The sequence below is a fragment of the Hypanus sabinus genome, chromosome 5 (genome assembly GCF_030144855.1).
Source record: "Hypanus sabinus isolate sHypSab1 chromosome 5, sHypSab1.hap1, whole genome shotgun sequence".
Lineage (NCBI taxonomy): Eukaryota > Metazoa > Chordata > Chondrichthyes > Myliobatiformes > Dasyatidae > Hypanus > Hypanus sabinus.
The window spans coordinates 155,422,284-155,448,995 of NC_082710.1; the positions used below are offsets into that span (position 1 = coordinate 155,422,284).

The 26,712-nt window shown below is 44.1% G+C and overlaps 1 protein-coding gene across 3 annotated transcripts in view; it reads left to right on the plus strand.

Annotated features, from left to right (window-relative positions):
• The window catches only part of LOC132394486 (HEPACAM family member 2-like), a 54,181-nt gene that overhangs the window by 15,286 nt on the left and 12,183 nt on the right, over positions 1–26,712 (plus strand). The window contains exons 2-7 of one of the 3 annotated variants that reach the window (XM_059970698.1): positions 2,754–3,056; positions 8,640–8,897; positions 15,052–15,168; positions 23,144–23,224; positions 24,989–25,111; positions 25,199–25,282. In XM_059970698.1, coding sequence (XP_059826681.1) covers positions 2,754–3,056; positions 8,640–8,897; positions 15,052–15,168; positions 23,144–23,224; positions 24,989–25,111; positions 25,199–25,282 — 966 coding nt within the window. The remainder of the gene's footprint in view (positions 1–2,753; positions 3,057–8,639; positions 8,898–15,051; positions 15,169–23,143; positions 23,225–24,988; positions 25,112–25,198; positions 25,283–26,712) is intronic. The other 2 variants (XM_059970699.1, XM_059970700.1) reach the window with 2 other exon arrangements.

The window sequence follows — 26,712 nt, forward strand, 5'->3', positions numbered from 1 at the left end:
CTGCCTAACCTGTTGTGTGTTTAAAATATCACGAGTCACCCAAGCAGAAAAACTGCCTGTAAACACATGGAAGTTGTGGGCAGGAAATTGGTTTACAATGGTTTTATATTATTAGCTCAGCCATGATCAAATTAAGTAGAAAGCTCTGGGCCCTTTGGCAGAGGGTATAAAGAGTTTGCATTCTACTGGACTTCTAGCTGCAGAAAAGCTATCTGTGCTATATTAAAGGTAACAAAATTTCATAAATGCAATGAAGTTGTCATGACTTGCAGGAAGAGTGAAGCTACCACGGAAGACCCGAATTCCACAATATGTTGGCCCCTGGCACCAGGGAACGCCTAGATTGGTTCCGTATTGGATCTAATTGTAATTTCAAAGATCTGTTACAATTCAGAGTTCAAAGTACATGTATGCCACCATATACAACCCTGAGATTCATTTTCTTGTGGGCATACATAAGAAATCCTTAATAGAATCATAATTTTAATAGAATCAATGAAAGACCACATCAGCTGGATGTTTAACAAGTGTGCAAAAGACAACGAACTGTGCAAATGCAAAAAGTAAGTATAATAATAAATAGATAAGTAAGCAATAGATATTGAGAACATGAGATGAAGAGTCATTGAAAGTGTCTATAGATTTGGGAACATTTTAGTGATTAGGCAAGTGAAGTTATCCACTTTGGTTCAAGAGCCTGATGGTTGAGGGGTAATAATTGTTCCTGGATGTGGTGGTGTGAGTCCTGAGGCTCCTGTACCTTTTTCCAGATGGCAGTAGAGACAAGAGAGCATGACCTAGGTGGTGAGGGCCCTTAATGATGGATGCTGCTTTCCTATGAGAACACTCCATGTAGATGTGCTCAATGGTGGGGAAGCTTTACCTGTGATGATCTGAGCTGTAACCACTACTTTGTGTAGGATTTTCCATTCAAGCACTTTGGTGTTTCCATGCTAGGCTGAGATGTAGTTTGTGAGTACACCTTCCACTACACATCTCTGGAATTCTATCAACTTTTGGATGCCATCCCAAATCTTCGCAAACTCCTAAGGAAGCAGAACTGCTGCTGTGCTTTTTTCAAAATTGCACTTGTGTGCTCGGCCCAGGATAGGTCCTTTGAAATGAAAACACTGAAGAATTTATCATTGCTGATCCTTTCCACCTCGGGCCCTTTGAGGACAGGCTCATGAATCTCCGGTTTTCTCCTCCAGAAGTCAATAACCAGTTCCTTGGTCTCACTGAAATTAAATAAGAGGTGGTTATTGTGGAACCACTCAGTTAGATTTTCATTCTCTCTCCTATATGTGATTCATAACCAGCTTTGTTTTGGCCTATGACAGTGGTGTCATCAGCAATCTTAAATATGGCATTGTAGCTGTGCTTAGCCACACAGTCTCGAGCACGGGGTAAACACGCTGCCTGGTGGTGTACCTGTGCTGATGGAGATTGTGGAGCAGATGTTGTTGCCAATCTGAACTGACTGGGTTCTGCAAGTGAGGAAATTGAGGATCCAGTTGCACAGTGAGGTATTTTGGCCAAGATCTTGAGGCTTATTGATTAGTTTTGTGGGGATGATAGTATCGAATGCCAAGCTGTGGTGAGTGAAGAGTCAATGAGATGACATTCTATGTGAACCTGTAGTGCCAGCAGGGACATTGGAGTGGCTATAAGTCACCTGTCAGGTGGAGTTGTTGTGTTTCATCACCAAGCACTTCATCTCTGTGGATGGAAGTGCTATTGGATGCTAGTCATCCAGGCAGGTCACCGTTGCTCTTAGACACCAGTATCAGTGAAACCTGCTTGAAGAAGATGGACTGCCAAAATGAGAGGTTGAATATCTGAGTGCACACTCCAGCCAGTTGATCAGCACAGGTACCCTGTCTGCGTTGAATACATTTCGTGGGTTCACCCTCCTGAAGGATACACACACGTCAGCCGCAAGGACTGAAATCACAGGTTCATTGGGGCTGCGTAGGTTACCAATGGTTCTTCCATGCCTGTTATCTGCTGAAGTATTCTGTGGATTACCAGTCCGGCCCAGCATCTCCCCAGATGATACGGTACACAGATTCTGGTTTCGTCGATTCTCAAAGAAATGGATGCTGTGCTCTGTAATGAGAGTGAATGGGAGTGAAACGTTTCTCTGATTCCTGCTTTAGGAATGTAGGAATTGTTTTACTACTGAGGTTAAAGTGTAGAAAAAAGCCTTTCAATATTAAACATTTTTTTTCTGAAAATTCTAGATGGTTGTATTTAAGAGTCATATTGGCATTCAGTATTGTAACACCCGAGTAACTTAATTGGCTGCGATTTGGGGCTTTACAAAGTGTAAAGGAAGGCTGTTTTTGAATATGGTGATCTTCCCTCTGACCTGTTCAGGGAACTTGGAGAGGCCAGGTGATTGTTGCAGTGTTTTAGAGGAATTTAAAAAGGTACATGAAAATGAAGGGAATCGAACGTTACAGATCACGTGCAGGCAGGTGGGATTTGTTTCATTTGTCATTATGGGCTGAAGGGCCTATTCCTGGCTGTACTGTTCTGTGATGTGGATGAACCCATTAACATGGTTGGCACTACTGATGGAAATTCTGGTTCCACAAGGCCAAGTTCCAAAACTCTGGGATGGCATTCTATAAATGTCTGTTGATATAATATATTGTGATCTGTGATTTTATCTGTTCTGTTACTGAACAATCAGAGTTTTACCACGACAGTTCAAAGAATGTTTTTCTTTTTTTTTAAATCCAAATTAGAGAAACAGAAAGTAGTAATTGGGACCATTGGTTCATCGGTTTTCCTGGATCCTGAACACCAAGGTGATCTCAGCAGGAGTGAAATTTTATGGACCTTCACCAGTAGCAACAAAAGCCCTGCTATTATTCTGGATTACATTCCAGGTAAACCTGTGGAGGAACCAAATAAACAATTCGGATCCCGTTTACAGTTTAATGCTTCTACTGGCTGTCTGCTGGTAGACAGGATAAAACCTGAGGATCAAGGTGTTTATCATTTTGAGGGAGATGAGAGAACAACTACAATAGAATTGCTTCTCTACTGTAAGTATTCACTTGTTTGAAAATGCTGAAGCTGTTGAATTATTTATTCATTTGCTTAAGAACCAAACAAACAGGGGTTGTGATTATTGATACTATTGTAAATTAAATTAGTTTCTTCACCCAGAAAATTAACATTAGTAAAGCGTAGCTGTTCAATTGGCCTCTATTGTATTTGCATATATATTTAATCTCCCTCCTGAGGAGTTGCTATGGAATTGTGGTCTTGCATATAATTCTGTCCAGGTGAGATAAACCCAGACAAAAGAAAATGTGCAGTTGTTGCAAATCCAGGCAACACGCACAGCAGGCCAGATAGCATCTATGGAAAAAAAAAACAATACACGTTTCAGGCTGAAACCCTTGGTAGTATTGGAGAAAAAAAAGTTGAGGAGTAGATTTGAAAAGTGGAGGAATGGGTGAGAGAACCACCAGTTGATAGGTGAAACCTGGAGGGGAGGGATGAAGTAAAAGAGACAGAAGGCCATGGAAGAAAGCAAAGTGGGAAGGAGCTCCAGAGGGAGGCAGTGGGCTGTCAAGGAGATGAGGTGAGACAAGGAAAAAGGGATGGGCAATAGAGAAGTGGGGGTAGGAAGGGGTTGGGATCATTACCAGAATTTTGAGAAATGAATGTTCATGCCATCAGGTTGGAGTCTACCCAAATGGAATACAAGGTGTTGTTCCTCCAATCTAAGTGTGGCCTCATCACAATAGTGGAGGAGGCCATGGCTGGATATTTCAGAATGGGAATGGGACGTGGAGCTAAAATGGGTGGCCACTGGAAGATTGCACTTTTTCTGGGAGATCGTGCATAGTTGCTCCACGAAGCTGTCTCCCAATTTGCGTTGTGTCTCACCGGTGTACAGGAGGCCATTCCGGGAGCATCAAACACAGTAAATCATGCCAACAGACTCACAGGTGAAGTGTTGCCTCACCTGGAAGGACTGTTTAGGGCCCCGAATGGTAGTGAGGGCAGGTGTAGAACTTGTTCTGCTTGCAATGATAAGTGCCAGGGGGGAGATCAGTGGGGGGGGGGGGGGAAACGAATGATCAAATGAGTTGCATAGGGAGTGAACCCTGTGGAAAGCAGAAATTGGGGAGGGGTCAGCAAGGACGAGAGGAACCCTGTCCCTGAATTCATGATCCCAATTGCCTATACCTGATATACACCTTTTTTGTCCTGACAGCTTCTATATCATCATTAGCCAGAATTCTAATTAAAAAAATCAAATCATGCAAATGATAGAAAGAAATTACATTCAGAAATAAAGTTCAAGGAAGTATGTTCACAGTGACAAAGGCAGTCTCCACTGCAGCAAGTCCAGGAGTCCGTTAGTTGCAGCCCCGGCTTCAGTTTAGCACAGAGATGAGTAAACCCCAATGAGTAACAGTCGGGAAGGCACAGCAGCGTCTACACTTTGAGGAGCCTGAGACGTGCAAGGCTCTCTGCCCCCATCCAAGAACTTTGTATAGGAGTACCATTGAGTGTCCAGTCCGGCTGCATCATTTTATGGCACGGCAGCTGCAAGACCATACTGAGGATAGAAAAAAACCGAGAGGATCATCGGAGACTCTCTCTCCCCTATTTATGACTTCTACCGGGAGCGTTGTAGACAGGGCACCTGAAGTATTGTTGAGAACCCTACCACCCGTCACACAATCTCTTTGACCCACTATCATCAGCAAGGAGTTAGAGGTGTATCAGGACTAGGATGACCAGATAGGGTAACAGGTTCTTCACTCAGGCTGTGAGATTAACCCTAACTCTAAATCTAATGAATACCCGGCTGCCACCAAGGTCTCATCACAAGGACAGTGAACTGTTTCATTGTACAGTTTATCTGTATGAATTTTTGAATGATAGTTTATTATTTATTGTAATATTGTTTTATGTGTGTGATATACATTATGTATTATGGGCGCACTGTGGTCTGCAGCAATGTTGTTTGGTTGTACATACCTACAGTCAGAAGACATGAAACTTGAATTTGAACTTGAAACATAAAATTCTGAGAGCAAGAAACACTGGGCACAGGGATGTTTCCCCTTATTGGGAGTGTGATGGAATCTTAAGTTTTATTCATTAATGACTGTGCCTTTAAGAACCACCAGCTGTGTGAGAGAGAGTGAGACGAATGGCAGCGGAAGACCAGATGCAGCGCAAGGGGGGGGGGGGGGGGGGGGGGGGGGGAGGGGAGAGAGAGAGAGAGAGAGAGAGAGAGAGAGAGAGAGAGAGAGAGAGAGAGAGAGAGAGAGAGAGAGAGAGAGAGAGAGAGAGAGAGAGAGAGAGAGAGAGAAGAGAGAGAGAGAGAGAGGAGAGAGAGAGAGAGAGAGAGAGAGAGAGAGAGAGAGAAGCTAATGATGGACAGCTGGTTTTCAGTTCAATGGTATTTAATCGAGCGTTACTCCTTGTTTCACAGGACATGCAGACGCACGAAGGCTGGTGGTCAAAATTGCCACTGAACTTTTAAGTACCCACAAAGGGTGGGGCTGTGGATTGATTAAGAAGAATTGATCTGTGAATATTAGTGTGTTTAAGGGCGATCCTGTGGAATCTACCGGTGTGTCTAACCCTTGCCTGGGTTGGTAGATTATAACTTGAAGATGGCACTCTTAAATTGGTCACATTTGTCTGACTTGGAAGATTTGGAGGACATCAGGGATGATCGATGACAGCTGTTTATTCAGATTACAAGTATCTCTCTCACTTCAATCCCATGCAATGAACTGAACCTTTCTTACATCCCATCGTAAGACTGTAACTCTTGTCACCTGAGCTTGAATAAGTTTGGGAACTTTATTTTTGTTTTACACCTATATATGCATAACACCTTTAACTCTTGATTTACCTGGCTTAAGTTACTATATTACGCAGTTACTTACAAAACAGTGTTTGTTAACAGCAAAACCAGACTCCAGATGTGTTCTGTTGCTGCTGATATTTTTACAGCATTGAGTGTACGTGACAGGAGTCTGATCCCTCCTATTAAAAGTTTCTGTACCATTTCTCTATAACCTTTTGTGACTGTCTTGGTATTTAAGGCAGAAAATCCTTTTGGAAATGAGGAATTAATTTCTTCACCGTAGATTTGTCACTAGTGGGTAGAAATCCCCTGTCCTTCATTGGAACCTGGTAGTATCTCACCTGCTTGCAGGCTTTGCAGGTTTTCGGGAGGTCTTATTAAAATGTTGGGTTCAATCACGCAGCCATTGAGAGCCAAACCCAGGATTGTCATGACAACAGACTCTCCTTTCCCCAGTCATTACTTCCATGGAGTTAGGAGCTGATGCACTGAGGACTTCAAACAGAAAAATAGCCTTGACTGCCATTCTATAAAAGGCGTTTATCGATACATTTACTGGTGTCTCGTCTCTCTGCCTGCTGGATGGCCCCCTGCTGGTAACACTGTGTAGTTGGCAGTGTTACATACCCCATAACTGGGTGTCTGACCAGCAGAGAAAGAAGAATCCGTTGGAGTCTGGTGGTACCAAACTGAAGGTGTTTATTAGTAAACTACACAATACAATATCAAAAACGCAAATATACATATAAAACAAGGTAGCAGTAATAAACCTAAAAGTGTAGGAATAATAATAATAATAAACAAGCTCTATCAAAGTCTAGGGGTAAATGAATTGTCATAGGAAAGTATAGAGTTCAGTTCATAAATGCTGAGGTGGTTATGGTTGTTGTATTGAAATCGTTGGAGAGAGAGAGAGAGAGAGAGAGAGAGAGCGAGAGGTAACAGCAACAGCTGCGGAAGGCAAACCTTTAGTGGCTTTCTTAATCCGTTGTGTCATTGTAGCCATTCAGTTATGACCCCTCTGGTCTTCAGCTAGACCGTTCTTCTGTGGTGGACTCGACCCTCTGGCATGAGTGGACTCACACACAAGTCCCCACCGGCCCTGCTGTAACACTGTGAGTTTTACTGACCTATTTCCTGGTTTGGTCTCCGAAGCCCCCACCTTTCTGTGGGTTCCCAACAGTCAGTCAGTGTCCACTGGTGTGTCTGAAGGGTGTCTCTCCAGACCTGTCTTTTATCCCCACTCATGGGGTCTCAGCTAGCCATCAACTCTGAATGACTGTCTATCAAATCAGGCCACTCCTGCTATCTCCTGAGAAATGTTAACAAGCAAAGTAAAGTCCTTGTAGTGGAAGGTAAATAATCCAGGAAGAGTCAAAATACAGTAAATCAACAGTCTCTCTGCCCCTCTTATCTGTAGCAAATGTTCTTGCCTCGGCTTTATCTCTCTCTCAATAGCAGCATAGCAACAGCAATAGTTCGTAGTTCTCAGGAGGGGGGTTGTTAATGGTTAACTCTGCACCCCATTGACCATTAGGTCTGTCCATCACTCATAACAGCAGCAGCAAATGTTCTGCAGTAAATTCACAAACTTAGAAACAATGTTTGATCTGGTATCATTTGCCTTTTGTGGAAGAAAATTTAAAATATTCTTTGTGTGGAAAAGTGCTCAAATTCGATCCCTAAAGCACTGATTCTAATTTCAAACTAAATCTTATCATCCGATGTTGTTTGGTTTATTCTGATGGTCCACAATCATTCTGTAAAATGCGTCAATTTGTTCACAACCCAACCAATGAGGGCTAATTTGAAAGGGATGAAATATTACAGACAAAAGAAAATCCGCAGATGTTGGAAATCTAAGCAACACACACAAGATGCTGGTGGAACTCGGCAGGCCAGGCAGCATCTATGAAAAAAAGCAAAGTCGATGTTTTGGGCTGAAAACCTTTGGCAGCACTGGAGAAAAAAAACAAGCTTAGGAGTAGATTTGAAAAGTGTGAGGAGGGGAGAGAGAAACACCAAGTGATAGGAAGGATATAAAGTGTGTTTCTCCAACCCAAGTATGATCTCATCCCGACAGTGGAGGAGGCCATTGATGGACATATCTGAATGGGAAGTGGAATTAAAATGGGTTGCCACTAGGAGATCCGCTTGTTCTGGTGGATGGAGTGCAGGTGCTTTGTGAAACAGTCCCCCAATATATGTCAGGTCTCACTGATATACAAGAGGCCACATCGGCAGCACCGGACACAGTATATCACCCCAGCAGACTCGCAGGTGAAGTGTTGCCTCACCTGGAAGGTCTGTTTAGGGTCCTGAATGGTAGTGGTAATGAAAGGTGTAGCACTTGTTCTGCTTGCAAGGTTAAGTGCCAGGAGGTGATCAGTGGGGAGGGACGAATGGACAAGGAAATTGCATGGGCAGCAACCCTGTGGAAAGCAGGTTGTTGGGGGTGGGATCCTGTTGGAGATGGTGGAAGTTTCAAAGAATTATGTGCTTGTCGCGGAGGCTGTTGGGGTGGTAGGTGAGGACAAGAGGAACCTTATCCTGGTAGGGTGGTAGGAGGATGGGGTAAGAGCAGTCATGTGTGAAATGGAAGAGATACAGCGTTGATGGTGGAGGAACAGAAACCGATTTCTTTGAAAAAGGAGGACATCACCGTTCTAGAATGAAAAGCCTCATCCTGAGGGCAGATGCGGTGGAGATGGAGTACTTGAGAGAAGGAGATGGTGTTTTATATGAAATATAATAGTGTATTAATCAGTATTTTCCCTTTTAGATAAGCTGTCGAAGACTTTGATAAGGAGCTACAGTGCCCCTGGTTACACCATCCAACTCACCTGTGACGCTAAAGGACATCCTCAGAAATATAAATGGGAGAGAAACGGAGGGGAAATCTCTCAGCGTCACTGGCTAATTAATGAAAACAGAAGCCTCATCATCTTGACTGACTTGACAGGTGAATGTGGAACGTACACTTGTGTTGCCTCCAACCCTGTCAGCTCTGCCCAGGCAGATTTTACCTTAAATCCCCCAGGTAAGCTTCATTTATAGGCAATGTCGTAAAAGTATATGTCATGATCTTTGGAATGCAGACTGTATTAATCAAACAGTAGCAAAGTTTGACAGTAGCACAGAGATTGGGTGAGACGATGTCCAATTCAATTGTTTAGGGCAATTCAATTAGTTTCACACCATAAACAACACACACTCAAAATACTGGAGCAACTCAGGAGGTCAGTCTATATGGGGGAAATGAACAGCTGACGTTTCAGGAAGAGATCCTTCATCAAGACTGGAAAGGAAGGGGGAAGAATCCAGAATATAAAGGCAGAGGGAGGGGGAGGACGATGAACTGGCAGGAAATATGAGAAAAGGGAATGATGTGAGAAGCAAGGCGGAGAGAGGAGGTAGCAGTAAAGGGCTGAAGAACGAGGAATCTTGACAGGATAGTAGACCATGAAGCAAGGGGAAGGAGGTGGCGAACTAGGTAGAGGTGATGGACAGGTCATGAGGTTGGTGTTGGTGAAGAGGTGAGGTGAGAGGCCACCGGAATAAGGGAAAACAAAGGGCAACGGTGGAGATGGAGGTTGATGGGAAACAGTTTGTGGCTATGGGAAATTAGTGAAATAGATGATCATTCCATCATGTTTTTTGTATGTTGCTCTAGATTTCCAGCATCTGTAGAATCTGTTGCATATTGGTTTTACAGTATTAGAGTTTCTGAATTTCAATCCAAACTTTTCTCTTGCCACCCCACGGTCACGAACCATCATATTGATTTGCTTGGTTTTCTTTCTCTCCTAAGAATGCTGAAGCAGAGTTTCCTTGGTCTTCAGTTATCTGGCTCAAGCTGCATATAAACCGGGCAGGTTTGACAGTAGGTGTAGAATATTGAGCTTCTTGGATATGACAGCACTGTTCCCATCAGGAATGCATAATCAGTGTTAGTGTGGAATTTACAGTGATTGCAAATGGGGAGATTTACTGATTTTTCTTTTTATCCTGATCATTGGGCATCGTCTCACCCAATCCCTGTCACAGAACAGTTCAGGTTCTGCCAGTTTCTCCTTATTACCCTTCATCTTTCTCTAAGTGATATCTAATTGGCAATCCTTTTACCCAGACAGAAGGAGTCACCCTTCCTCACTCTGTCAAACCATCTGTCAGTCTTTTGTGTTGAACTTTACAGTGATTGGAAATTGGGAGACTGACTGATTTTTACTTTCTTCTCATGTGGTATGTGGAACATTGATCACATCCTGATTGGCTCTGCGTGTCAGAACAAATAATTCACTACCAGTATTGTATGGGATAAGAGACTACTTGGGTAAACAGGGCTTTAGACCCTCTGTAAGAATGTGCAGAGGAAATAAAGCTCAGGCCTACAGTGGGGAACGGAGACATCTGTTATTTTTCATCAACACACCTGTACAAAAATAACATGTAGTATAAAACACACTGTTGTTCAGTCAGCACCCACTCTGTGTACCACGTATGACTAATTTCATTGATTGGTTCCCAGTCCTGACTATTTCTTCCTCCCTACCAAAATATTTAGACAGCTGCTGAGCTGGAACAATTACCTGATATCTTCTGCTTTTGATACCTACAGTACATCTTCCTGTGCTTGTGCACACGCAATGGATCACCAAGTGCAGGGGAAGGTGATTTTAATCAAATATGTTCTTAGATTCAGTCATTGAAGAAGAATTCTCCTTTCCTCGATTAATGATGACAGCAGTTGTTTTGGATGTCATCGTAAAAATCACAAGAGGCCTCTTTTTCTCTTTTGGAGAAAAATGTTACCTCTTTCATTTAACTCTTTATGGTATCAGCATCCCTTGCAAGCAGATTAAGAACTGTTCTAACTTCCTAAGGATGCACTGAAGTATTACCCAATGAAAACATGTCCTCAGCAACTTTCCATCAGCTGACAATTTGCTCACTGTCCCTAATACAGGCTCTCAGCAGGTGAGGCACTGAGAGTTCTATTTGATAGTTCCCTGAGAATCAATGTAATGTCTTTCTGTTATTGCCCACTGTGACCCTTTCCCTTGGTGTCAGCTCTGCCTCATGTGGCAGCATTCTCAACTCTAAATTCCAGATTGTGGGTTCAGATCTCATTCTAATATCTTAACCAGAATCAGATCCAGGTACAATATCACTGGCATATGTCATGAAATTTGTTGTTGTGCCGCAGCAGTACATTGGAATACATAATAAAAAATACTACCAGTAACTATCTAATTAAATAAGTGCAAAAGAGAGCAAATAGACAAAAATAATGATTTAGTGTACCTGGTTTCAATGTCCATTGAAAAGTTCTATGGTTGTTGTCAGAAAGCTATTAGTAAAACATTGTGCATGTGTCTTCAGGCTCCTGTACGACCTCCTTGGTGGTCGCAATTGGAAGAAAACATGTCCTGGGTGATGGGGGTTCTTATTGCTGGATACCACATTTTGAGGCTTTGCCATCTGAAGTTATCCACCATGCTGGGGATGCAAGTGCCAATGTGGAGCTGGCTCGTGTGTAACTTTCTGCAGCTGTCTATGATCCTGTGCCAAGCCCCCTCCATACCAAACGGTGATGCAATTGGTTGGAGAGCTCCCTACAGTACATCTGTAGAAATCTGTGAGTGTCTTTGGTGACTTACTAAGTGTCTTCAAACTTATAATGAAATATAGCCACTGTTGTGCCCTCTTTGTAATTGCATCAAAGTGTTGGGCCCAGTTTAGATCTTCAGAAATGTTGCATGCTGGAACTTGAAACTGCTCACCCTTTCCACTGTTGATCCCTTGATGAGGACTGATGTGTGTGCCCTTGACTTCCCATCCCTGAAGTCCACAATCCTTTATTTGGAATTACTGACACTGAACACTGGGTTGTGGTGACACCACTCAACGAGCTGATCTATCTTGCTTCTGTATGCCTCCTTGTCACCATTTGAAATTCTGCCAACAATAGTTATGTCATCAGCAAATTTGTAGATGGTGTTTGACCTATGCCTCGCCACACAGTTATGTGTGTAGAGAGACTAGACCATTGCTTCCGATCTATTCTGACTGTTGAGGAAGTCATGGATCCAGTTGCAAAGGGAGGTACAGAGGCCCAAGTTTGGAGCTTGTTGATTGGTACTGAGGACATGATGATGTTAAACTGAGTTGTAATCAATAAACAGCAGCCTAACAAAGGTACTACTGTTGTCCAGGTGATCCATGGCTGAGTGGAGTGCCAGTGAGATTGCATCCACTGTAGATGTATGTTGGTAATAGGCAAACTGCAGTGGTACAGCTCCTTGCTTAGGCAGGAGTTGATTCTCATCATGACCAACCTCTCCAAGCACTTCATCACAGTAGATATGAATACCTCTGAGCAATGGTGGTTGAGACAACTCACCCAGCTCATTTTGGGAACCAGTGTAATGGTCACCCTTTTGAAGCAGCTGGGAATCTCCAACTGCAGCAGTCGAGTTTGACGATGTTCTTCAATATTCCCACCAGCTGGTTGGCACAGGTTTTCAGTGGCCTACCGGGTACATCAGAGCCCAACATTCTGCAAAGGCTTGCCCTCATGAAAGATGTTCTGATGTTGGCCTCAGACAAATTATAGGGTCACCAGATGCTGCAGGGACCCACACAGGTCTAGTTTTATTCTCTCTTTCAAAGTGTTCATGAAAGGTGTTTAGCTCATCTGGAGTGAAGCATCAGAGACATTTGTAAGACCATAAGACATAGGAGCAGAATTAGGCCATTTGGCCCATTGAGTCTGCTCCCCAATTCATTCATGGCTGATTTTATTTTCCCCTCATCAGTCCCATTCCCCAGTCTTCTCCCTGTAACATTTGATGACCTGTCTAATCAAGAACCTATCAAACTCTGCCTTAAGTACACCAACGACCAGGCCTCCACAGCTACATGCAGTATTAAATTCCACAGATGCACCACCTTCTGGCTAAAGAAATTTCTCCGCATCTGTTTTAAATGGATGCCCCTCTATCCTGAGGTTGTGCCCCCTTGTCCTTGACTTCCTCACCGTGGGAAACATCCTTTCCACATCTACTCTGTTTAGGCCTTTCAACACTTGAAAGGTTTCAATGGGATCCTGCCTCATCCTTCTAAATTCCAGTGAGTACAGACCCAGAGGCACTAAACGTTCCTTGTATGATAATCTTTTCATTCACAGAATCCTCTGTATGAGCCTTCTCTGATCCCCTCCCCCCAATGCCAGTACATCTCTTCCCACATCTTTTCTTATCTGAGGAACCCAAAACTGTTCACAATATCCAAGGCAAGGCCTCTTCAGTGCTCCACAAAGCCTCAGCATCACACCCTGTTTCCGCACTCTAGACCACTTGAAATGGATGCTAACAATGCATTTCCCTCACCCTCGACTCTACCTGCAAGTTAACTTTTAGGGTTTCTGCACAAGGACTCCCAAGTCCCTTTGCATCTCAGATTATTGGGTTTTCATGCCATTTATTAAATAGTCTACACATTTACTTCTTCGACCAAAATGGACGACCATGCATTTTCCAACATTGTATTTCATTTGCCACTTTCTTGCCCATTCTTCTAATCTGTCTAAGTCCTTCTGCATCCTATCTGTTTCTTCAACACTACCTGCCCCTCCACCAATCTTCGTATCATCTGCAAACATGGCAACAAATCCATCTATTCTATCATCTAAACCATTGATGCACAGCATAAAAAAGAAGTGGTCCCAACACGGAAACCTCGGGAAAACCACTAGTCACTGGCTGCCAACCACAAAAGGCATGATGTTGGGTTTCGCCCTGTAGGAAGTAATGGCCTACAAATACTGCAAGGTAAGCATGTAATCCCAGAAGTGCTTTCTGGGCCATGGCCCTGTTTTGGGTGTAGTACTTCTTTCAGCAGAGAAAGAGAGGATCAAATTAAGCTGCAGAGAGTTGTAAAGTTAGCCATTTCCATCATGTGCATTAACTTCTGTGATATCCAGGACCTCTTCATGGAGCGATGCCTCAGAAAGACAGTGTCCATCATTAAGTAACCTTATCACCCAGGTCATTCCTTGTTTTCATTGCTTCTGTCAGGAAGGAGGTATAGAAGCCTGATGGCACATAAATATACATACTGCAATTCAGTTTTTTAATCCTATTATATATATTGCATTGTACTGCCATCACAAAGTCAACAAATTTCACAATGTATGCTGGTGATATTAAACCTGATTCTGATTGAGTTCACTCTTGTGCTCTGGAATATTTATCTCTCAACCAGTATTAACAAATTAGGTTTTCTGTTTCAGCAGATTAAATCTTCCTCTTACAAATTGCAACAGTGAAATCGTATAAGGCATCCCATTCTCTAAGAATACACTGGATAGAACAAGGTTTTGTTTTATAACTACACATAAATTCACCAATGTCGGCAATGAGTTGAACGACCAACTAAATTAATGCAGGCATCACTGAATAGACCACCTTCACCATGCATTCTTGGAGGCATGATAACTCAGTTGCAGTAATGCAGTGGACAAGAGCCTTCAGTCATTAGGGATTTGAAGCAACATCAACCCTAACTTGATCTCAATTTCCTGACAGATGGGTATACCAAATGGCCTGTATTGAAATATGGGAGTACTAACAGTCATTTTCTCTAATGCCTTTTTAAATTGTGTGATTAGATGGGCTTGGACTCACTGGTAAAAAGGAGGCTATAAGGTGGGTGGTCTTAATAGAATTTTAAGGTAATCAGGAGGAACATAGGAAAGATGATTGTCGCAGTCTTTTTCCGCAGGTAGGGGAGACTAAAGCTAGAGGTCATAGGTTTAAGGTGAGAAGGGAAAGACTTAGGGGGAGCTGTGGGAAAGGTGTTTCACACTTGAGGGGGGTGGTATATGGATCAAGCTGTCAGATAAAGCAGTAGAGGCAATTACAAAATTTAAAATATTTTCAGAGAGGTATATGTATAGAAAAGGTTATGAACAGGGGTTCAGGATCTTTTAACACCATGGACTAATAGAATTTGGCAAGGGTCCTGTTGGCCCCAGGTTGGGAATCCTTAGTTCAGATGGATGTGGGCTAAATACAGGTAACTGGGACCATCTCTGAAAGATACTTTGGTTGACCTAGAGAAGTTGGGTCAAAGCCATTTTTTTCTTTATAACTCTCTGACTCTGTTCTATCATGTGAATATTTCAATAACAGGTGCTTCTGGTGAAGAGTCTATCATTATTATTGCATCAATCACAGGACTGGTATCATCTTTGGTATCTCACAGTGGATTCTTGGTTCTGTCACGGTTGGAGAAGAATTCAAACCGAGGTAATGTATGTGTCAAATGTTGAATAGGTTGGGAGGCTTCAATATACATCACCGAGTTTTGCTGGATATCACCTCAATAAATCAACCAGCTAGCCAGAAATATATCACTGTCAGTATGGGTCTGAGGCATGGGAGGGATAAACTGACTTGTCTTTGTCCTTCCTAATCTACCTGTAGTGGATGCTTCTGCCGACAATAGCGTTTGTGGAAGTCAGTGCCCCACAGGCCTTGCGAAGGCAAGTCTTTGCACCTTCCATCATGTTGTGTTTCTGTGCAAGCATGCTGAATAGGATTGACTTGTAGTAGAACAGATTTGGCAGCTTTAAAACTAGGCATCCGTGAAACATTGAAAACCGACAGCACAATACAGGCCCTTCGGCCCACAAAGTTGTGCCAAACATGTCCCTACCTTAAAAATTACTAGGGTTACCCATAGCCCTCTATTTTTCTAAGCTCCATGTACCTATCCAAAAGTCTCTTGAAAGACCCTAAAAGACTTAAAAGATCTGCCTCCACCACCATTGTCAGCAGCCCATTCCATGCAAAAAAAAACCAACTTAACCCCTGCATTTCCTCTGTACCTGCTCCCAAGCACCTTAAACCTGTGCTCTGTTGTGGCACATAGTGGATCATTTTCAATGGCAGATATGCATATGGGTACAGCATGGTGTTAGTAGACTTTCTGGAGTACAGGTAATCAATACTATAGATGAGATGTTATGTGTTTCATAGCCTTTTCTGTACCCAGTACAATTATCTCCTTCTCGATCTCATGTGAAGTGGATCAAACTGATTGGAGAATAGCCTCTGTAATGTCAGGGATCTTACATTCAGACTGAGATGTATCATTATCTTCTGGCTTTCACTTTTTTCACTTTTAAGAACATATCATTCTGTTCCCGGCATGCCATACAGTTGCAACACTGACATCTACTCAACCTTGTAGAAAGTTGGACAGAAGACAAAAAAGCAGGACAACTTCAATCCAACGAATTAATGCCGCATCAGCCCAATTGGAATCAACAGCAAAGTGACTGAATCTGTCACTAAAAGTGCTATTAAATACCTTTTCACCAATAACTTATTCACTGATGCTCATACAAGGGCGATTAGGGACGAGCAGTAAATTGTCAGCTGTACTGAAATACAATAAGATAAATACATTCAAAATATTTTACCTCAGAAACAGGAGAAAATCTGCAGATGCTGGAAATCCAAGCAACACATACAAAATGCTGGAGGAACTCTGCAGGCCAGGCAGCATCTATGGGAAAGAGTACAGTCACTGAGTCTCTTCTTCAGGACTGGAGGAGAAAAGACGGGAAGTCAGAGTAAGAAGGTGGGGGGGGGGGTGTGGAGGAAAGAACACGAGTGGTAAGTGAAACCAGGAGTGGGAGGAGTGGTGAAGCAAAGAGTTAGGATTGGTGAAAGAGAGAAAGGACTGGAGAATGGGGAATCTGATAGGACAGGACAGAAGGCCATGGAAGAAAGGGAAGGAAGAGGAGCACCAGGGGGAGGTGATGGGCAGGTAAGGAGATGCATGAGAGAGGGAATGGGAATGATAAGGTAGGGGGGCATTACCGGGTGTTTGAGAAATTGATGTTCATGCCAGGAGGTTGGAGGCTACTCGGATGGAACATAAGGTGTTGCTCCTCCAACCTGAGTGCGGCCTCATCACGGCGGTAGAGAAGACCGTGGAATGACATGTCAGAATGGGAAGTAGAACTAAAATGATTAGCCACTGGGAGATCCCACTTTTTCTGGCGGATGGAGCATGGGTGCTCAGTGAAATGGGCTCCCAATCTACGTTGGGTGTCACTGATTTAGAGGAGGCCACACTGGGAGAACTGGATACAGTAGATGACCCCAGCAGTCTCACAGATGAAGTGTCACCTGAAAGGAATGTTGGGGTCTCTGAATGGTAGTGTCAGGGAAGGTATAGCACTTGTTCAGTTTGCAAGGTAAATGCCAGCAGGGAGATCAGTGGGGAGGGGCAAATTCTCACAGGAATCCGGAATATACTTCTTACCACCCTGTTAATTGTACAAATGCCATCCCCTTTCACTCAATTCCTCAATCCTCACTGTATCTGCTCTCAGGATGAGGCTTCCAATTCAATTCAAGTTTAATTGTTGTTTAACTGTATATGAATACTAGTGGATACAGCCAAATGAGGCAGTGTTACTCGGGGGCCAAGGTGCAAAGACACATTAACAACAGTCACACACAGTAAGCACAGACAAAATATCAATCACATAATCTCCTTCGGTTGTCCTCCTAAATCTGAGGATGATGTCCACTCTTTCAACAGTGAGATCTTTGATTATACAGTCCTACCCTGGACCCACAAGTTCTATTGCAGGTGGGACACATATATGTGGTAGTGGTGGTAGTGATGACTGCATTTCTTTTGGCTCTCTTCTGTTTTCTTCTGGTTGTTCTTTCTATCTCCAGAATACGAACCCCCATCCCTACACAGCTGTCCCCAAGTGTTACGGTCAGCAGCAACATCCTCCAGGTCCTCAGGTCTGATCTTGCACTTCCTTAAAGCATTCTTCATCTGATCCTTATAGCGCTTCTTCAGCCCTCCAGCTGAGCGTCGACCATGATGTAGCTGGCCGTAGGACACTCTGCAGTGTAGCCGACATGGGGACATCCTTATCACTTGCCCCAGCCACTCCAGCTGATGCTGGGTGATCATGGCCTCAATACTTCTGCAGTTGGTCTTTACAAGTATTTCAGTGTGAGGCACCTGCTCACACCAGGTAATTCCCAGGATGCACTGGAGGCAGCTTATGTGGAAGCGCTCCAGGGACTTGATGTGACGGCTGTAGGGTTAGCCAAGCTTCACAGCTGTAAAGGAGGATGGTGACACACACCACTTAATATACAGCGACCTTTGTGGAGTGACGAAGGACACTGTTCTGAAAGACTCTACGCTGAAGTCTCCCAAAGGCAGCTGATGCCTTTTTAATGTGGCCCTGGATGTCGTTGTCAATGCCGTTATCCTCAGAGAGAATGCTCCCCAGATATTTGATAGATTGCACTACTGACAGCTTTAATCACATAATAGGTGTCCTAACACCCATCACCTCTCCTCCCACCCTGCCCCATGACACCATTCCCAGTTCTTGCACATACATCAACAAGCCATATGGAGTATCAGTAAAAATACAACAATGCAGAATATGCATGTGTATATATACAGTTCATTCCAGGATTATGGAGATGTCCTCCTCCTTCAAAGAAAGGGGCTTCCTTTCTTCCACCATCAATGCTGCTCTTACCCGCATCTCTTCCATTTCGCGCATGGCTGCCCTCACTCCATCTCCTGCCACCCCTCCAAGGATAGGGTTTTCATCTCCTTACCTACCACCCCACCAGTTTCTGTGTCCAGCACATAACTCTCCATAACTTCTGCCACTTCCAGTGGGATTCCACTACCAAGCACATCTTTCCCTTCCACGTACTTTCTGCTTTCAGAATCAGAATCAGACTTTAATCGCCAAGTACCTGTGCACATACAAGGAATTTACTTCCGGCAGATGTTGTCTCTCTGCTCATAACAATAATAATGATAAACATAAATGAAAATATAGATTATACATACAAGTAGTGCAATCCAAGTAATAGTTAGCCGACAGTAAACCGGCAGTTAACTGTTCAGCAAAGTGACCGCAGTAGGGAAAAAACTTCTCCAGTGCCTATTAGTCTTAGTCTGGAGGGATCTGAAGCGCCTACCAGACGGGAGCAGTTCAAACAGTCTGTGCGCAGGATGGAAGGAGTCCTTTATGATGTTCCCCGCCCTCTTCTTCAACCTGGAAGAGTACAGGTCCACAATAGAGGGCAAGGAGGCTCCAATGATGCGCTCGGCAGTCCTCACGGTGCGCTGTAGTCTGGTTCTATCCTGCTTGGTGGCGGCTCCAAACCACACAGTGATGGAGGTGCACAGGACAGACTCAATGACTGCAGTATAGAACTGCAGCAGCAATTCCTGAGGCAGACCATATTTCCTCAAGAGCCGCAGGAAGTACATCCGCTGCTGGGCCTTCTTCAGGATGGAGCTGATGTTCTGCTCCCACTTCAGATCCTGAGAGATGGTGGTTCCCAGGAACCTGAAGTTCTCCACGGTGGACACAGGGCTGCCGAGGACTGTGAGGGGGGACATAACGGGGGGATGTCTCCTGAAATCCAATATCATCTCCTTTGTCTTGAGCGTGTTCAGCTCCAGATTGTTCTGACTGCACCAGAGCTCCAGTTGGTCCACCTGCTGTCGATATGCAGACTCATCACTGTTCTGGATGAGTCCGATGACGGTGGTGTCGTCTGCAAACTTCAAAAGCTTCACATATGGGTTGGAGGAGGTGCAGTCATTGGTGTAGAGGGAGAACAGTAGTGGAGAGAGGACACACCCCTGGTGGGCGCCGGTGTTGGTGATTCGAGTATCCGAGGTGACCTGACCCATCCTTACCTGCTGACTTCTGCTGGTCAGGAAGCTGTAAATCCAATCGCAGAGGTCAGGTGGCACAGTGAGGTGAGACAATTTGGAGCAGAGGGTATGAGGGACGATGGTGTTAAACGCCGAACTGAAATCCACAAACAGCATCCGAGCATAGGTCCCAGGATGATCCAGATGTTGCAGGATATAGTGCAGTCCCAGGTTGACCGCATCGTCTACTGACCTATTTGCCCGGTAGGCAAACTGCAGGGGGTCCAGCAGGCTGCTGGTGAGGGTCTTCAGGTGGTTCAACACCAAGCGTTCAAAGGATTTCATGACCACAGATGTCAGTGCGACAGGTCTGTAGTCGTTCAGTCCTGTGATGGTGGGTTTCTTGGGGACCGGGATGAAGCAAGTCGGAACCGCACTCAGCTCCAGAGATCTATTAAAGAGCTGAGTGAAGATGGGAGCCAGCTGATCAGCACAGGCTCATAGACAGGAGGGGGAGACCCCATCTGGGCCTGGAGATTTTCAGGACTTAAGTCGCTGGAACAGTCGACATACTTCTCCTTCGCTGATTTTAAGCTGTGATCTGGGGGGCTGGACAGAGATGGTGGAGAGGTGATTGCAGTGATTGGGGAATGAGTGCCAGTGAGTGATGGTCAAGGGTCGAGGGCACGCAGGAAGAGAGACCGAAGAGCGTGGAGGGACAGGTGTAAGATGGACCCTCTCAAATCTACAGTAAAAGGTATTAAGGTTGTCAGCCAAAGCTTTGTTAACCTCAGCAGGGGGGGCAGTGCGTCTCCTGCAGGCCTCTCCACATCGAAAATGAGTCGTTAGCTGAGAAATTATACCTCAACTTTACGGAGTAGAGCCGCTTGGCCACTCTGATTTCTCTGGTCAGTGCATTTCTGGCCAGCCTGTACAGGGCCCTATTCCCACTCCTGTGGGCGTCCTCCTTAGCTTGGCGAAGATGTCTGAGTTTGGGGGTAAACCATGGCTTATTGTTGGCGAAGGTCCGGAAAGTTTTTGTGGGTACACATGCATCCTCACACAAACTGATGTAGGATATCACAGTGTCTGTCAGTTCATGTATATTGGTGGCTGCAGCTTCAAAGAAACCCCAGTCAGTGGTGTTAAAACAGTCCTGAAGTTGCTGTTTTGCCTCACTGGTCCACTTCTTCGTTGTCCTCACCGCAGGCTTAGCAGATTTAAGTCTCTGCCTATAGGCTGGGATGAGGTAGATCAGACAGTGGTCAGAGAGTCCTAAGGCTGCGCGGGGAATAGAACGGTAAGCACTATTTAGGATAGGATAACAGTGGTCCAGAATGTTACTATCCCTGGTGGGGCAATTAACATGTCGTCTGTATTTCACAAGTTCGTGATTCAGTTCAGCTCTGTTGAAATCTCCTAGGACGATCAACAGCGAATCTGTGTGTTCCCGTTCTAAACGCATAATATGATCAGCCAGCCGCCGAACGGCCTCGCTGACGTTGGCCTGAGGTGGAACATAAACACCGACAAGGATAAATGAGGGAAAACTCTCGCTGTGAATAGAAAGGCTTACAGTTCAGAACGAGAAACTCCAGGTTCGGGTCGCAGTGTCTGTGAAGAACCTTAACGTCAGTGCACCAGCCTTCATGGATGTAAAAACGGATTTCACCACCCCTTGATTTCCCCGATAACTCCGTGACGTGGTCCGCTCGCAGCAGCTGGAAGCCGGGGACGTGCAGACCTCCGTCCGGAACGGAATCACCCAGCCACGTTTCAGCGAAACAAAGAGCCGCAGAATTCGCAAAGTCTCTACTGGTTCTGGTCAGAAGAAGCAGCTCGTCCAACTTATTAGGAAGAGAGCGAACGTTGGCGAGGTGTATCGCTGGGAGCGCGGTGCGGAATCCCCGCAGTCTCAGTTTAACAAGCGCACGGGCTCTCTTCCCTCGTTTACGACTCTTCCATAATCCATACAGAGCCGCTGCTCCGCCGACCCAGATCTCAGAAAAACTATTCGGGTCAGACTGGAAAGTTGGAAGGTAGTTGTTAATGAGCTGCCTGGAGTTCAGGAGCTCATCCCTGCTGAATATGACTGAATCCACTTGAACAAAAACAATAAAAAGGCACAAAAACACACAAAAAGCCAGAGAGCTCGGCACCGAGGCCGCCATCTGCGGCACCATTTTAATGCCACATTTCCACAGGGATTTCCTTGTCCATTTGTTTTTCCCCACTGATCTCCCTCCCAGCACTCATCTTTGCAATTGGAACAAGTGCTACACCTGCCCCTACACCTCCTCCCTCACCACCATTCAGAGCACCAAGCAGTTCTTCCAGGTGAGGTAACACCTCACCTGTGATCTGTTGTGGGTCATTTACTGTGTCCAGTGTTCCCAGCATAGCTTCCTGTATATGGTGAGACATGACATAGATTGGGAGTTCGCTCCATCCACTAGAGAAAGCGGGGTCTCCCAGAGTCCACCCATTTTAACTGTACAGCCCTTGTCCGTCCATGGCCTCCTCTACTGTCATGATGAGGTTACGCTCAGGTTGGAGGAGCAGCAACCTGATGGCATGAACATCAATTTCTCAAACTCCTGGTAATGCCCCCCCCACCACCCTTCAGCATTTCCCATTCCCATTTCCCCTATTTCCCTCTTACATTATCTCCTTACCTGCCCATCACCTCCCCTTGGCGTTCCTCTCCCTTCCCTTCCCTTCCATGTTCTTCTGTCCTCTCCTATCAGATTTCCCCTTCTCCAGCCCTTTATCTCTTTCACCAGTCAACTTCCCAGAGCTTTACTTCACCTCCCTCCCTCTCCTGGTTTCATCTAACACCTATAACAGAAATTCTGTAAATGCTGGAAGTTCAAGCAACACAGAAAATGGTGGAGGAACTCAGCAGGCCAGGCAGCATCTATGGAAAAGAGTGAACATTCAACCAGTCCTGGTGAAGGGTCTTGGCTCAAAACGTTAACTGTTTACTTGTCTTTGGAGATGCAGTGGAGCTTGGGGATGGACTGCTAATATTTATGAATGAGTTTTTATACAGAACGGTGATGTCTGATTCGTAAATAGCAGGAGTTGTATTTGAGAAGGGCGCGCTGTTAGGATTATGAACCAATAGAGCTCTGATATGGTGTTGTGATTGGGAGTTGGATATTATCAGCATGTGTTTAGAGAAATTTTATATAAGACAGTAGGAGATGTTTGGTGAGGTTGGTTCAACAACAAAAAGGAAAGCAAGGAATGTGCAGACAAACTAATGGTTTTAATCAATGAATAATCCAGGTACACTTAGTATTTTATTGAAAGTGAAGCATAAGAGACAAAAATGTTGAATTTGGGAGAGTAAAACTGAGTGTTAGCTTTGTACTTCATAACAATCTATGAGCCATCAGTGTCACTGTCAATCTTACCCACCCAGGTCCCTTCAATATTACCTGAGATGATGGTTCTGTGCATTTTATTCATATTTATAAATAGCTGTCAGGTAGGTTGAAGCGGAATTAAGCCATTCTAACATTATTGTTATTTTCTCTGCAGTGTTTCAGAGCCTCATTATTTGCAACATTTTGTCTGTTGTTGCTACCTTCATTGCCCTCATCTCCTGGATTGCGATTAAAGGTGAGCACAAAGATGTGTTTGGTCCACATCCCTCTCAAGCTCAGTGACCCTCTCCAAATATCCTTTGTGAATTGTTATTGTACCCACCTCTACCACTTTCTCTGGCAGCTTAATGCATATGTCCAGCAGCTAAGTAGAAAAACTGGTACCTCATGCTCTTTGAATCTCAGGAACCTTAAATTTCGATTTCCTTATCTTGGAAAAGGAATGTGTTCTCATGACTTGATAACCTGTATAAGATCACTCCTCAGGGGAATCAATTCCAGTTAGTGCAAGTATAACACAATCTTCAGTACATTAAATTGGACCATAAGACCATAAGATACAGTAACAGAAGTAGGACATTCGCCCCATCGAGTCTGCTCCGCTATTCAATCATGGCTGACCCAAATCTTCCAGTCATCCCATCTCCCCTGCCTTTTCCCCATACCCTTTGATGCCCGGGCTAATCAAGAACCTATTCATGAATGATGCAATGGAAACTGTGTATTTAAATGAAATATCCAAAATTTGAAAGCTTATTCTGCATTGTTCATTCAAGTAGAAAGAACTATTTAGTAAGGAATAGAATGATTAGTAGGAAAGTGAAAAACGCAATGCAACAATAATTACTGGGTTCATCTCCAAATCCTTGTGGAGAATGTATGTAGTTCACCTGCTCATGTAAGAAGGCTTAGTTTCAGACAAAAATAAGGGTATCTAGATTAGGCTGAAACTATCTTTGTCAAGAAAATCAAAGCAATGTACAGGTCCATTCTTAATTCTTAATTATTCTTAATGCTTCAACCTACCATTGAAAATTCTTTTGGTTGTCCCACCCTGTATTCACATTGATATTTTAGAAGGATACTTCTTTCCAAATCCACACCTCAAATTGCCAAGGAAAGGACAGCAGGTGTATGAAGTCACAATCACCAGTTAGTTCCTTTTCAAGTCATAATGATTCTGATTTGCAAATGTGTCTCTAATTTTCATTGCTGTTGAGTCTTGTGTCAGTATGGGAGTATTTCCTGGTGCCTTGCTGTCTGCAAGAAGGTAATGGGAGGCCTCTTGCCCAGGAAGGTTAGAAATGGGCACGAGTCCAAGGTCAACACCATTTCTCACCAATCTCACCGATGAAAGCAATGAAGAGGATTGAAACAGCGAGGCGAGTGTGGAATGTGAGCGAGTGTTCGGATACCAGCCTCTTGCTCGCTGCTGCCGGAGGAAGTTCTTTGCATGTGATGCTCTCTCCCACTTGCTCACTGATCCGAAGGGAAAATTCCCTGCTCTTGAATGACCTCACTCTCCCTCGATGCTGTCAGAGGATGATACCGAAGTTCTGGGTCTGCGGTTTATAGATTGGACTGTATTCCCTGGTTGCTGCTTTATCTGTTACTATTTTGTGCAACGTTGCAGCCTGTAGATAATGAATACTAAGCTGAACTGAATATGGACCATTTTGATTTTGTGTTTTATATTTCTGTGATTTTGGTCATTCCTCCTTGTTCCCCTTTGCGCGTGAGGGAGTTGCACTTGGGGGGGGGGGGTTGATGTTTTTCTTTGAAAGGGTACCATGGTTTTCTTTGTTTTGTGGCTGTCGGTGGAAAAGATGAATCTCAAAGTTGTATACTGCATACATTCTTTGAAATTTGAATCTTTAGAATCCTTTGAATCTTCTCCAGCTGTGCTCCCAAGGTCTACACAGAACCCCAAAATATGAATTTGAAACAAATTTAAATGTGTTATGAATTACTAACCAGTATTGTTGAATCTTTCCTCCAGGTGCTGCCTTTATATCTATTGTTGCATTATGCACTGTCTCTGCCCTGTTTTTGGCCATAATTACACCAAATGTTATTCTGAAATTTGGCTGTTCCTTTAATGGGAAATTCCAAAGAACAAAAGGTAAAGAACAGTTCATTATTGTACAAAATTTCTTGGTTTAACAGTAAAACTATACTTGCAACTAATTATATCATTTACATTTAACAGATTCTCAACCTTTCATTGCCTCGAGTGGTTTCATCATAATGCCCATTTCAATCACTGTCCTAAAGGAAGAGATTCAGCAAAACAGTGAGTCTAATGTTGCAAACATTGGCATTTCTGTGTACTCAGCACGTTTTTGAATTTACAAGTACTGTGTGAAGTGGCCACTCCCATCACCACTGTTAAACCCAGATTAATATGCAATCTATACATTTTATTTTCTATGGATGTACAAGCCTTACTTCAGTGTTGGCTAAACAATTGAGCTGGTTGTTGATATCAGGGAGTGCACAAACTCCTGTTTGCATCAAAAGCGCTGATGTCGAGCGGATTGAGAACTTCAGGTTCTTAGGAGTGAAACTCACTAATTGCCTGTCTTGATCTAACCATGTTGATACATAGAACATAGAATATTACAGCACATTACAGGCCCTTTGACCCACAATGTTGTGCTGACCCTCAAACCCTGTCTCCCATATAAACCCCACCTTAAATTCCTCCATATACCTGTCTAGTAGTCTCTTAAACTTCACTAGTGTATCTGCCTCCACCACTGACTCAGGCAGTGTATTCCTTGCACCAACCACTCTCTGAGTGGAAAACCTTCCTCTAATATCCCTCTTGAACTTCCCTCCCCTTACCTTAAAGCCATGTCCTCTTGTACTGAGCTGTGGTGCCCTGGGGAAGGGGCTCTGTCCATTACTCTTTAATATCTTGTACACCTCTATCATGTCTCCTGTCATCCTCCTTCTCTCCAAAGAGTAAAGCCCTAGCTCCTTTTGTCTCTGATCATAATGCATACTCTCTAAACCAGGCAGCATCCTGGTAAATCTCCTCTGTACCCGTGATGCCATGGCCAAGAAGGTGCACCATGCCTCTGCTTCCTTAGGAGGCTAAAGAAATGTGGTATATCCCCAATTTTTTATAGATGCACCACAGAAAGTTTCCTTTTAAGATGCATCATAGCCTGGTATGGAATCTGTTTTACCCATGACCGTAATAAAATGCTGGGAGACAGCTCAGTATATCATGAAAATCAGCCTCCTCTTCATAGACTGTCTACATTTCTTGTTCCCTTGATAAAGCAGCCTCCCTGAACCCTCTCAGTCTTCTTGATAAAGGCCTCCCTGATCTCAGACATTCTCTCTCCTCCCTCCCCCACCACCCCATTTCCATCAGGCAGAAGATATAAAAGCCTGAAAAGCAGAACCAGGAGACCTGAGGGCAGTTGGTATCCCTCTGTTATAATACTACTGAACGGCCCTCTAGTGTGATAAGATGGACTTTTGACCTCAGAATCAACCTTGTCATGGTCTTGCACCTTGTCTTCCCACACTGTACCTAATCTGTCACTATATTCTGCATTCTTTTCTTACTTTCACTTCTTTTCACTGCATTGATACAATCTTTTTTTCAGCGTGTCGCACCAGTCAGCCTGCCATTCTTGTCTGACACGCAGTGTCAGGATTAACCGGGTGACGTGAACATTCCTGCCTTGATCCTTTGTACTTATTATG